Consider the following 12,939-nt stretch of genomic DNA (forward strand, 5'->3'; position numbering starts at 1 on the left):
AACAGAATTGTTATTTCAAATTGATGCCGGGCCATGGGGGATAGGAAAGATTAGAGAAGGTTTGGTATTCCTTTAGTGGCTAAATAATACTGCTTGGTTGAAAACAGTGCTTTATGTCAGCTCTCTTAAATACTTGTTTGGGCTGACAGTCTTCCTAATAACACTTCATTTGTCTAAGCTGCATACCACTGGCAGAAATACACAGCGTCAAGTTGAATCAGACAATATCCAGAGACAGATGTTGTAGTACAGTAGTAAAGTAAATTCTTGATACATGTCACTCAGAGGAGACTGTTTCTAACTGTCTTATTCTGTAAGGTCTTTTATGAACCTATTTGTATCAGTCGAATAAATCTAAGGATGAGATGCTACAGTTGCTTCATTCACAAAGCAACATGAGACAGTCCTGCAGAGCAGTTGCATGAGGGAACATGCGGTTCTTCGGGAAACCTTAGTAATTTCAGTTGGAATACTTAGCATCTAGCTCTCAAAGCACTTGCCAAAGCCAGTCATCCAAGAGTCTGGTAAAGGAATTGTATTATCAACAGTATTTTATGGGTAAATAAGTGGAAATCATGGAAGAATAAAGGAAACATTTTTCAGAAATAGACCTTCTTTTTGGCCCAGGACTTTTGAACACCTAGTTTGTACTTTCAGTCAGCATTCCCACTGATTTTGAATGTACGACTAATCAGGGAAAATCTTTTAGGCCTAAGGTACTTCACTATGCTTAAAGACTGAAGCTAGGCTCTGCCCGTTGTGCCGGGCTGTTAAAAATGCTGTGCAAAGCCTGCCATTGAGTCATGGGTTGTGAGACACCATACATCCAACAGCAGAGAACTGTGTTGACTTGAGCTAGACAACGGGGCTGGAACACAGGTGTAACCCAGTCATTTGCCCAAGCGCCAGGACGTGGTTTCTCACGATAGATTTTCCTCTTTCAGAAAGTGAATTTTAGCCTCTGGCTGGTAATAAAATATAATGCAATGCCTCTATTTATGCTGTGTTCAATGCCTGTCTCTTTAAAATCTGCCTTTTTTTCTTCTTATTATAAAGTCACATTAGGGTAGCGCTGTCCTGGAGGACATGGTGAGGAAATAACATGGCTAAGGAACTGCATGGAATATCTGTGCATCAGTTACTAATCTGTTCTGGATGGATGGACTTAGAAGTTATCTTAGTGACTAACCACTGGAAAATCCTGTGATATGGGAGCTCGTGCATTTTTTTGTAGCCACAGCTGCAGTCATTTCCCTTCAGAGACACATCATTTCCCCAAGACACATCCTGTCTCAGAGGGCTATGGTGTCTGCTGCTCCAAGCTTCTGTCCCCTTTTTCAGTAGCCAGCGTATGGGTGGAGATTTCCTTCCTAGTTTCTTCTCCTGAAAAGCTTCATCTCAAGCTCCAGCTTGAGAAATGGATTGAATCTTGACCTCTTGCATAAACATTGTCTCTGCATGCCAAAGGGAGTCTTAGTGAGAACAAGAGCCCCTGTCTAGACATGTTTCTTCATCATATAACTCTGATAGGTATGTCTTCCATTGCTGGGTTAACTCTGTCTCTGAGTAGTAACAATGCCAGAGTTAAAACAGATATTTAAGCATGCGTACCTGAATACTTTAATGTAGTTTGTTCAGTTCACCAGCAATGCAAACAATGCTCCAGTCTGATAATTTTCATAATCTGCAAAGGGAAATAAGGAGTCTCGTACAAAATGAAACTATCTATTCCTAGTTTTTCTTCCTTAAATGCAGAAGCACTTTATACGTGACTTCAGTAGGGTTTGATCCTTTGGTACAGAACAGCAGCAGGGAAGGTGACAGAAAGCCTCACGGAGAACAGAATTCCATTCAGAAACGGGAGAAAAGTGTGTTGGATCTGCAATAAATTTAGGAAGTACTTTTGTTATACTAAGAAGGTAGGAATGGATTAGAGAAGAGTTAAAAGAAAAACCCGTGCCAAAGGGGCAGACTAGGAGAATGATGCCCGTTGTAAGCAAAGACGTTGATGGAGCAGGTCAAGGCTGCTAATCTAATCTAATGACTAGGTTTTACCGAGTAGTGTGTTGGGACCTCAATTTAGATAAGGCCTACTTGTTATTAGGCACTGTATTAACATGATAAGAGAAAGTCCTTGCTTTGAAGACCTTTGCAACAGCAAATGTTGGAAATTGGCTTGGGACAGACAGAACAAGCTAGTGAAGAGTACAGTACAATGGCAGGCAAACAAACTGAGGCTTCTTTAACATGATGTTTTGCAAAGCAATCAATAGGAATGCTTTGAAAGGGAATGAGTTAATCAGGGAAATTAAGAAAGAGGCAGGGAACACTTCCGGTATAAATTGTCATCGTTCTTCACAATTTCTTTTTTTTTTATGTATCTTTTTTTGCCAACATTAACAAAGCTTTACTAAAAAAGAAAAATATTGATGTGATAAGAAAGGGAACAAGCTTGCGAAAATATTTCAAATTTATTTCTCTTCAGATGAAATTGGACCTGATAAATTTAAATCTTAATGGGGTTGCCTAGGTGTATACTGCTGTAATACTTCTCAGAACTACATCATTAGGTGGCAAAAACAGGCATTTAGCATCAACAGTTGCACATACGATGGAAATACATCATAGGGGAAAAAAAGAAATGGAGGTGTAATTCTCTCCTGATCAACCCTGTCTTTAAGTCCATGATCTCTAGGGGTGGTGTCTATAACTCAACCGCAACAGGCTGTGGGAAATTGAGTAAAGGAAGACCAATAAAAAGAAATACAACCCAGATAATTTTAAATATCTTTTTTTTTTTAATTGTCTCGGGAAAACAGTTTTAACCTTTTAATTTACTCACAAAAGCTTAACAATAGGAGCAGGACCCTCTTCCTTTCTTGATATCATCACAGAAGCTGGGGAAGAATGTGATATAACACCAGCCAGCTCTCATTACTGCTGAAGGAATGTGGTGTGATTAAACCTCTATACAGAAAGAAATGGAATGTAATTCTTACATGTTGATTTGCTTTGAACACATACCACATGCTGAGGAATGAGTTTCCAGTCTACTCTTCCGTTTCTAAAGATGGAGAGGACCTCACCTCCAAAAAATTAACTACAACTCTCCTCTTCTGAAAATGAACACTATTTGGTTAAAGACGTTTGTTCACGTTTCCCAGTGTCCAAAACCACTAAATCCTTTGAGAAATATCTGTGAATGCAAAGCCTTCTTTTTCTTCCTATTGGGAAATTCAAGAAGTCAAAGCCCTTTTTTGTGCAGCCATAGAACAAAAGAAGTTTTTGTATTTCTAAATACTTCTTCAAAAGTTCACTAATACAATACCAACTACTAAATTATTTTGTTCTTATGGACTCTCCTACAACCCTGTCAGTGTCCTAAAGATGCCTGAGCTTACCCCTTCTCTGTACGTTTCCTCCAGCCCTTGAGACTGTGCCTCAGTTGCTGACTTCTGGCTGAAGAAGACTGGATGGGACTCCCTCTGGAGTCCAGCGGCAAGGCCGTCATCCAAGAAGTGAGCTGCGGCGTGATGCAAGGCACTCCCTTCCCTCCGGATCCGAGCTAGCTACCTCATCTTGAAAGGATTTGTTGCTCAATGATATCAGCCTAGAGTGAAAGACAGATCACTTGTCAGCAGTTAATGATGATATTTGCTTGCTTACCTCACGAGATCAGCACTGTAAAGCATGAAACCTCTTCTCACCCTTGAAATGGAACTGCATAAACACAAAATTTACTGTAAACTGTTGGCTTCTAAGACCTAAAGCAGGATCAGCGAGATATCTGTTCCATTAATCTGAGAATATTTTGAGAACTTGGATAGCACTGGCACCAGAAACTCTGGATCATAACATTCGTGTGGAATTCTTTTGTTGGAAAAGTAGCGCTTTCAATCATTGGGTACTGTCAGTATCTTCGGTCTCCTACATTCGCTGCAGTTCTTGGCGCTTTGCAAGGCTTCCTGACCTCTGCTCACTGCAGATCTTGCACAGATCCTTCACACAGCTGCTCCTCTTAAATTCTGCTTGGCAATTCTACTCAGCAAAGGGGAGCAATGAATAAAACCCCTGATTTTCCTACAGAACTGGGAGACACGATGGTTCAGAAATATCTGTAGGACATCCAAGGTGCAGTCGTTGTAATGCTTATGCAAAGCCAGAAGGGAAGAAGTGAGCAGTTTGCATCTGGTGCATTTGTCTACCCAAGAGCAACCTGATCTAGGTCGTTTCTACCTATGTTGGTCAAGGGAGGACGTAGTCCTGACCTAAATGGGACACATACCATGCCTGCAGGTGCTAATGAAAGCTAAAGCCCCTCTTCTCTCACCCTATTAAATACATACATTCTGTATAGGACTTTCTTATGTGTCACCGATACATTTTGGATGTATTAGTAAAAACAACTCAAGTCATGTAGGTTATTTAAAAATAAATACAATCAATATTGCACACATTTAAAAAAATGCATGGTGGCAGCAGCAGCAATCTTGCAGCCAGTGCATTTTATATAGTGACTCAAATGCCCAAACCATCAATTAATGCTCTAACACTTGCAATATGTCACAGTATTTTCATGGAAAGGTGAGCAGTCTGCCCAAAATCTTAGAAAACTATAGTTCAGCAAGCTGCTTTCTGAAAAGCAGTATGAAACTAATTATACTTCATGACCTTTAAAAACCACTTTTAATGAAAGCATTAATATGTTCATATACCTACTGAGCAATGAAATACTATATTTAATCCCAATAGTTTTTTTAAATATTGGCATTGCAATTAATGCCTGACACACTAGTTATCCACTATAAAAAGCTCATGTAGCAGGAGTACTATGTTTAACATAACCTTAAATACTTTTGTCAAATTATATCGGAATTACCGAACGCTGGGTCCAGAGTGCACTGCAAGACCCCAGAAACAAATAATCATCGCATGTTAGGAAAAATCTGGAGTAACCTAGAAATATGTTAAGTATGTGAAAAGTGGCTTTGTATTTTTTTTTCTATTCAGTTCAGCAGTGGCCAGGTAATGTTGCAATATTTGCAAACCCTCAGCCATTTGCTTTATATAGTTGGTTTTAGAAAAGGATAATGACCTGGCTATGTGAATTTGCAACAGATTGAAATTTTAATAGTATGACCTTCAATTATTAAGGCTAATTTTTCTTCTTTTTTTTTAATGCAGGAATCAGGACACCTGGAATGTCTTTGAGGTGTATGTGAATTTACGTAACTGTTATAAAGTAACTTTTTAACTGTTTCAGTGCAGCATATAAGCCATAAAATCAGCAGATATATCGTGTCTGTGTTTTGTAGTAAATGAAGTTCAGACTTTACTTATTTCAAATTCTCTTTGCTTGAAATAGCGGCTAAGCAATGAATCAGCATTTCCTCTTGCACTCTGGCTATGCTGCAAGGAAGGGTTCGTTTCTAACACTTGCTAGCTTTGTGTAGAACAGGCAACTGCGCAGGCAGCGGACAGTCCTGAGCGAGGAGGAATCCCAGGTCCTGATCCCAGGAGTCCTCTGCTCCCGGGTGAAGTCACTTTGGAACAGCAGTGCCACCGCAGCAGGAAGCACTGAAAATTTCCACCTGGAAGAACCTGGTGCTTAAGACATGCTGCGGGAAGGAGGTGTGAGTCTGCACACACCCAGTGTGGGGAGGGGTCTCATTTTAAGGGGGGAAAGCTTTGAGAACCGCACCCCACTTCCAAGGCCTTCAGTGGGAAAATATCAGTTCTTCATCCCAGATGTGATTTAGCGAGGCTCAAGCCCTGAGCTCTGTCAAGCTGGGACCGCTCTAAACATGCTTATAGTTCAGTTCTGAGTACGCAGCTTCACAAAGTAAGCCTCCTGGGCTGTGTAGAAGCTACGTTATAAACTCTGTGAAGCACAGGTCATCTTTTCACCCCGTGTTTGGATCCTGATCCATAGGCTGGATCCTAATCTATGGCTGCCCATGCGATAATACTTTACAGGTTGCCTCAACAGGAAGAAGCCAGTGCAACGACACGACGGAATGAGTACAGAATATTAGTAAGACTAGGCGTGTGGTTTATTACCTCCATCTTCTAAGGCAGACTTTCCTGTGGCAACCTCCAGAGCTTCTCTGGGAGCTCTTCCACCCCCCAGAGGCCCCTTTGGCCCCGCAGAAAGCTGCCCCTGACCCCCGCTGCAGCCTGCAGCTCCCCTGGCGGGAAGGGTGCCGCAGTGCTGGGAAAACTCTGGAAAGAGTCACCTTTCCTCCGGGATGGGAGTTAAATTGGGCCACATGGCGTGCATGCAAGGCATTTTAATTTTTTTTTTTTTTTTAAATTATTTTGAGAATGGCAGTTCACAGAACTGGGCTGCCGATTCCTACAAAGCGCAGATAAGAAGTGAATCGGTCCAAAGTTTAACAGTTTCCAGGGCCAGTCTGTCACACCCTATCCATGGAAATGCTGCCCCTGGCCAGAAGCGCTCCCCAGTGCGACTGCACACACGCACCGGCCCGGCCTTGGATTCTCACCCGTGTGGCCCCTTCCCACTTGTACCTCCGGTTCTCCTGTCCCAATCCCCCGCCGCCTTCCCCGTCATCTCCCTCCCCGTCTCCCGCTCCCCGCCTCTCAGCCGCGGCAATTCACCCCCGTCGTTCCCGACCCCCCCGCTCTCCCGAGGAGGACCCCAAGCGTCGACGCCACCTGATGCCGTCCCCCCTCCGGCACCCCCGGGCAGACCCCGAGGCAGGCTGGGCTCCCGCTGCCCGGCGGGGGGCGGGCGGCCTCCCCCGGGGGCAGGGCAGGGTAGGGCAGGGCAGGCCGGGCCGGGGAAGGGGAGGGGAGGGGAAGGCGAGGCGAGGCGAGGCGGCCGTCTGTCCGCCCGCCGTGCGGCCCCGTCCCCGGCTTTGTTGTGCTCGCCGCCCGGGCTCCGGGCGAGGGGGCGGGGAAGCGGAGGGAAGGGAAGCGGGGAAGGCGGCCGCGTCTCCTCCTCCGCCTCCTCCTCGGCCCCGGCCCCGCTCATGGCGACGCTGGGCACATCCGGGCTTCTCCTCCTCCTCCGGCGGCCGCCGCTGCCCTGAGCGCCCAGCCCGACTCCATTAGCGCCTCCCCTCCCCCCGTCTCCCTTCCCGGACCCAGAGGCAGGGGGAGCCCCGGGCAAGGCAGCGCCGAGCCCGCGGAGCGGCCGGGGACATGTCCAACCAAGGGGCCCGGCGGAACGGGCCCGTCAAGCTGCGACTGACAGGTGAGGCTGAGCGGGCAGGCTCCGCCGGGGCCTGCCGCCGCCCGCCCGCCCGCCAGCCCGCTCGCCGCCGGCGGGGCTGCTGAGGCGCCGGCCGGGCAGGGGGGAGGGAAGGGAAGGGACGGGACGGGACGGGACGGAGGAAGCGAAGAGCGGCGGGGGCTCGGGGGGCGCGGAGCCCGGCCTCCCGGGGGAGCGGGGCGAGCGGAGCCCAGCTGGAGGGGCGGGAGCGGGCTCCCTCCATGTGTCTTTGAGGTTGAACCTGGGGCCGGAGGAGTCCCTCAGGCCTCGGGAGGAGAGCGGGGGCAAGGAGGGAAGCAGACGGTGAGCTCTTCCCTCCCCTCGCCTCCGTGCCCCGCGCCTCCGGAACAAGATGTCTTTGCGGGCTCCGGGGCGCTGGTGCCGCCCGCCCGGGCCGGGCCGGGCCCCCCGCAGCCCGCCGGGGGTCTCCGGGCGCGGGGGAGCCGGCCGGGGCAGCTGCAGGCACTGGGCACCTTCTCCTCTTCCTCAGCACCCCCCGCTTCTTTTTTCCCCCTTCGTCTTCTCGGTGTAAACTCCAAAGAAACTGTCACACTCTTTGTTTTGATCCCTTTGTTGTTGGTGTTTTTTTTTTTAAAGCCAGCTTCCTCAGTTGGGATTGTACACAGTTCGTTTGGTAAAGTGCCTTATGCTGCCCTCTTTCAGAAGACCACTTGACCTCTAATATTTTAAAATACCATAAAAACTGTTCACCTGCGTGCTGGGAAGGAAAATAAGTTGTTCTTAAATAACTTAAAAGTATGTTCTTTTCTGTATAAGAACCCAGGTAAATAGCTTTAGAGAAAATATGTTGGAAATTCTGCTAGAGCTTTCTTAAAAAAACATAGGAGACTTTAAAGAAAGGAGCTAGTTCAAAGTATTCTAAGTCCCCCAGCCGATAAACGATATTTTGTGTTCTAAAATGTCAGTGCGTGAAGGTAAGCGATTAGAAAATAATAGATAACCCTGTAAATACTCCTCTCTGCATATGGTGTATGTAACCAGCTTGCAAAATAAATGTGTTTAAAAAATACTAAAAGAATTGATATATTTACTTTAGGTGCATGTGAAATATTTCCAGTTTAATGCCTAATAGAGAGAGGTGCTTTCATACTTATTTTTCAAAGTATGTTATTTTTATAGGGAAAGTAAAAGGTATCTGCTTATGTTTTACTTTGGAAATACTTGGACTAAATTTGTAATCTAGTTTTCATGGAGATTTGTGAGTGTCTATATATTACATTTAGAAATAAAACTCTAAAAATAAGCGTAGCTGGGACTGATGCATGGAACAGTACTGCCTTGTTTTTACAGAGTGTTTTGTAGCTTTCTCTCCAGGTTATTGCTTTATTGATGCAGTGCTTTAATACTTTTTTCCCTGAGCAGTGAGTGCTCAGGCTTGCTTATCTTTGAAACATTAAAAATGGTCTGTAGCCTCATGTAAAAGCATCGAAAGTACTGTTCAGGGAGTTGTCTCTTTGACCTTTGGATTTTGTGTTCTATTTTGTTTCATATTTTTTTTATTTTTATTAAGGTTGAAGCCTATAATAAAATCTTGTCTGTGACAATCTAAGTGCGTTATGGGGAGTGTGATTGTGAGCAAGAAAGAGGCAGTAGTTTTACATACTGAGTTTTAGTTGTGCGGTCAGTCCCAAAAAGAAGCAGCTACAATCTTAGGGAACGTTTCTGAGTTTTTTGTCATCTTATATTTTAGGAAGGGAGTATGCAGAGCACGGGACGCAGGCAAAATTGTCTTTCTAGGGACTATTCCAGGGTTAGCAGCTCTTGCAGTTGCTGAGTACCAGTTCTGCTGCTTGGAAGTTTATATGAACATCGGCCTATTTCTCGAATTAAAAAGGCTTGAGGTATTTTATGCTTTAGCTAATTGTGTGTTGTTTCACATAAGGTCATTTGTTGTAGGAAAGCTTTACATGTTTAAGAAAAACATTGAATTGTATTAATTCAGCTGACATGGTGTCAGTTCTTGCCTAGGAATAGTTTTAAGTGTTCTGCGTGGTTTTGATTACCCTTTTTGATTGGAAAAGCAGTTTGAGGGCTCTTGAATTCTAAAACTGTTTGGAATTAAAAGAATCTGTATATCCAGTGTTTTTAAAAGTTTATTCTCAAACTGACAAATGCTATTTAATCTTAATTTTCTTTGGCTGTATGAAACTAGCAGTCTTCTGTTTTGGCTTGGATGTTTATAGGATTAATTCTGCAATCATTGTATAACACTTATCTTTTCTGTTCATTATCTCTAAATTAGATGGTATAGATTAAAAAATGAATTTCAAGAACTGGATTCAATTAGCAGTTTTTCAGGACATAAACATTAAAGGTTTAGATGGAAAACATTGTTTTGACTGACTGGATAAATGACAGGGTAATGTTTGATGTGAGTCCAAGAACTGATCTGGAGCTAGTGCCCAACTTCTCAGTCCATCTTGAGGAGCCAAATAAAATATTTAACCTAGGCCTCATTTTGCAAAAAAGGTTGATTCTTTGTTGAGACCTTAAGAAAGTTCTGAGAAATGTTTGGCATACCTTTACACTAAGTGTTTAACAGTTTATTTAGGTCTGGGTTCCATAACAGAGAAAAACCACAGTGGTGGCATACTTCTAGTAAGTTTTTATTTGGTTTACAGTGCATCTGTGTTATACATTTCTTATAAAAGGTTATTCTTTTGCTCCTAGGTTTAGTTGTCTGTTGTAAATATCACTTGAATCTGTAGTGGTAGGTATGTCGATGCATTCTGCGCAACCTTGAGCTAGAAGATCGCTTTGTTAAAATCCAAAGATGATGCCTTCTGATGATGCTTCAGCTCCAGTATGAGGTGTAAATGCTTGTTTCTGATTAAAATATAAGCAATGTAATTTAAATTAGCTAAAGTCTAGAATTGCACTGGTCTTCTCTAAAATTTATCTTAGCAGCTTGTAATAACATTATCCAAGGAAGCTGTAATACAAGGAAAGTTCCTTCAACTCTTGACATTTTTACTACCATTTTATCTAGTCCTATCCTGAGTACATCCGAGTTCTACAGAAGCTGCAAATGCAGTCATCCCTTTCTGTTCTTACTGTGATTTTTCTCAGTGTTGTGTTGAATTTGTGGATCTGTAAATACACTATACTCTCAGGCAGAATGTACTACTCTTTCTTCCACCCTTCATGTTGAATTGCGTTGATCTTATATTCTTAAAAAAATTCAGAAGTGACTGTTGCTTTCAGTTGCTCAGTAACTATTTTGTGTCCTGATCTGTGAATTGTCTAATGTTAAAATAGTTACGTTTGACTGCTTTCACTTAGGATATCAATGAGAGCTATCTGAATGAAATCCATAGGGCTGTTTTTATCAAGTAGGAAGATACATTTTAAAATCAGTTTCAAGTCTGAAAAACTACCTGGGCACTAGAATGTATTGAGTTGAATAAAGGTTAGTGCATGAATTTATTTAGTTCATGCGTTACAGCTAGCGTTTGTGTTAGAGTAGTTAATAAGTAAAGATACTTTGATAGCCACAAAGCATCGTTACACTGTATTGTAAAAAGTGGTAATAAATATCCCATGGATAAAACTGGAATGAGCTGGAAGAGTTTTGTTGGTAAAGAATCAGAGGTGGGCCTGAAGAGTTGTTAGATCTGGTTTTCCTCCTCCTTACTGTAAGCTTTCAGGTTTCCTGGCAGAGTTTGCTAATTAGGGAAATAAAAGTGCTGGATCTTGTGTTGTAGAAAATGGACAGCTTCTCATCTTCTGTCCCGCTCTCTCTCTTGTTGATCTTACTGTCTATTCAGTCCTTGCAGTACAAAGGTGGTACTGTACTATAGGGTTATGGTGTTGAAGGAAGAAAGTGCTACTTTTTTTTTTTTTTTACCAGTTTATAGAAACTCCTGTTGTGATGCTAATAGTATTTCTTGAGAAAGATATGTGTTATTTAGAAAAAGCCAGAATATTCTAGAGTTTTGCAAAATAATGTGGAATCTCCAAGCCTGGTTTTTGCAGCGGGTAAATATAACAGTTAACCACTGTTTTCAATTGTATTAATTTAACCTAAATCCTAAATTCTCAGTAGTGTTGTTGGAAGCAGGACTGAAATTTATGGATAGCAGAGCCTCATTGCAGGAACAGCAGGATTGATTGATAAAGTAGCTACCTATATTTTTAAGTAGCAAGGCTGTGATTTCATAGTTGACTTGAATGGTAGTGTGATTTTAGGTCAGTTTAAAATCCGAGTGCTGTGTTTTTTGGGTTTTTTTTTTTTTTTTTCCTCTTTGTAGTCCCTGGCTTCACCTTGCTGGGCCCTCCCTTGTGTTGACTCCAGCAACTGTGTAGCTATGTGATGAGCTGAAAGCTAATCCTACCAAGAAAAAAATAGTTTTTTGCCATGAAGGAGAGGGATGCACACAGGAAGCTGAAAAGAGGGCAGGACTGCCTCTTCTACCAGCAGCCTGTAGTTAGATAGGCTTTGGTCAACAATAAAACAATGGGTTTCCTTCATGTAAGGTGTATTTGACTTAATGACACATGACTTACTAAAAACTAGTACTTAAGAAGTCAGAATCAATAAATTACATAGGAGGTGGATTGAACTGGTTCAGTCATAACAAAGCCAATAGGCATGCGTCTAATCAGATTGTATAGGGATTGATGGATGCTTGGCCCTCAATATTTTCATCAAAGTATGAAGTGAGTGTATATATATGCTTTTTATATATACAGTATATAGTTATAGATATTTATATACATGTAAATCAGTTGTGGATCACACAGATGGCAAGGAATTGTAATAAACAACTGAGATGGAGCAGTCTCAACTGCTTGTTTCGATGGGATCAGCTTATATGACAAAGTTTTATTCATCTGGGTATAAAATTAGGGATCTGTGTTCAAGGGTATGTAACGGGGTATCGTGGCAAGGAAGACAAAGATCAAAAAGGATTTGGGGGAGGAAATCATAGTAGGAAAACAGTTCTACAGGAGCTCTGATGGAGAGAGCAAAAAGGCCTAATATTCATGTCTGGTTGTAGAATCAGGTAAGCATTAAATAGAAGGCAGTAGAGGATTTATGTGTGTAAGTAACATATGGGACATATGTAGGAGTCGTATGGGAAATCTACAGACAGTCCTAATGTTAATGTTTAAAAAAATAAAGCTGTTGAGGGGAAAAAATAAAATAGAAATCCTGGGGGTGGAAAAATAGCGAGTAATTTTTAGAATTGTACTTTTCCGTTACATTTAAAGAGTTTAAGCTGTCCCGTAATGTCTGTCTGCGTAGCTGAACTTAGCTGAGTAACTCAACTAGTGTTGACAAATTATTTTCTTTTTTCATTGTGAATCACACTGAAAATCTCATCAGGCCCCAGATGAAGACATTTTGTCTTTGTGTCCTTAAGGTGAATGGGTTGATCCCTAAAAGAAGACAGCTTTTAATGTTTTGTTCTGTTTTATCTCATGGCCTTTGAAGTGTGTCCTTGCTTTGCCATCTTACTTAAAATGACATCTCGCCATTGGGCCAGACCTTTCTTGCGGGTGTTTGGGAAGGTGATGATTTCTTTGGGTGTCTTCCCTCCTGTCATCACAATAATGAGATGGCCTGACTTCTGACTTGGCTTAATGGCACGAGTACATTACTACGCAGGCTATTACATGCAAGCTTTAATATATAAAATGTAAATGCTTATGACACGTGTAATGTCTGAGATCATTCC

At 42.6% G+C, this 12,939-nt stretch overlaps 1 protein-coding gene across 2 annotated transcripts in view; it reads left to right on the forward strand.

Moving 5' to 3' along the window:
* Positions 1 to 6,956: 6,956 nt before the first annotated feature.
* The window catches only part of SMURF2 (SMAD specific E3 ubiquitin protein ligase 2), a 63,650-nt gene continuing 57,667 nt past the window's right edge, over positions 6,957 to 12,939 (forward strand). Inside the window, exon 1 of one of the 2 annotated variants that reach the window (XM_087750994.1) lies at positions 6,957 to 7,219. In XM_087750994.1, coding sequence (XP_087607120.1) covers positions 7,168 to 7,219 — 52 coding nt within the window. In that variant the 5' untranslated portion in view covers positions 6,957 to 7,167. The remainder of the gene's footprint in view (positions 7,220 to 12,939) is intronic. The other variant, XM_087750995.1, reaches the window with a different exon arrangement.

Source organism: Nipponia nippon, unplaced genomic scaffold (assembly GCF_047370975.1).
Source record: "Nipponia nippon isolate SJK-2023a ecotype South Korea unplaced genomic scaffold, ASM4737097v1 scaffold_14, whole genome shotgun sequence".
Lineage (NCBI taxonomy): Eukaryota > Metazoa > Chordata > Aves > Pelecaniformes > Threskiornithidae > Nipponia > Nipponia nippon.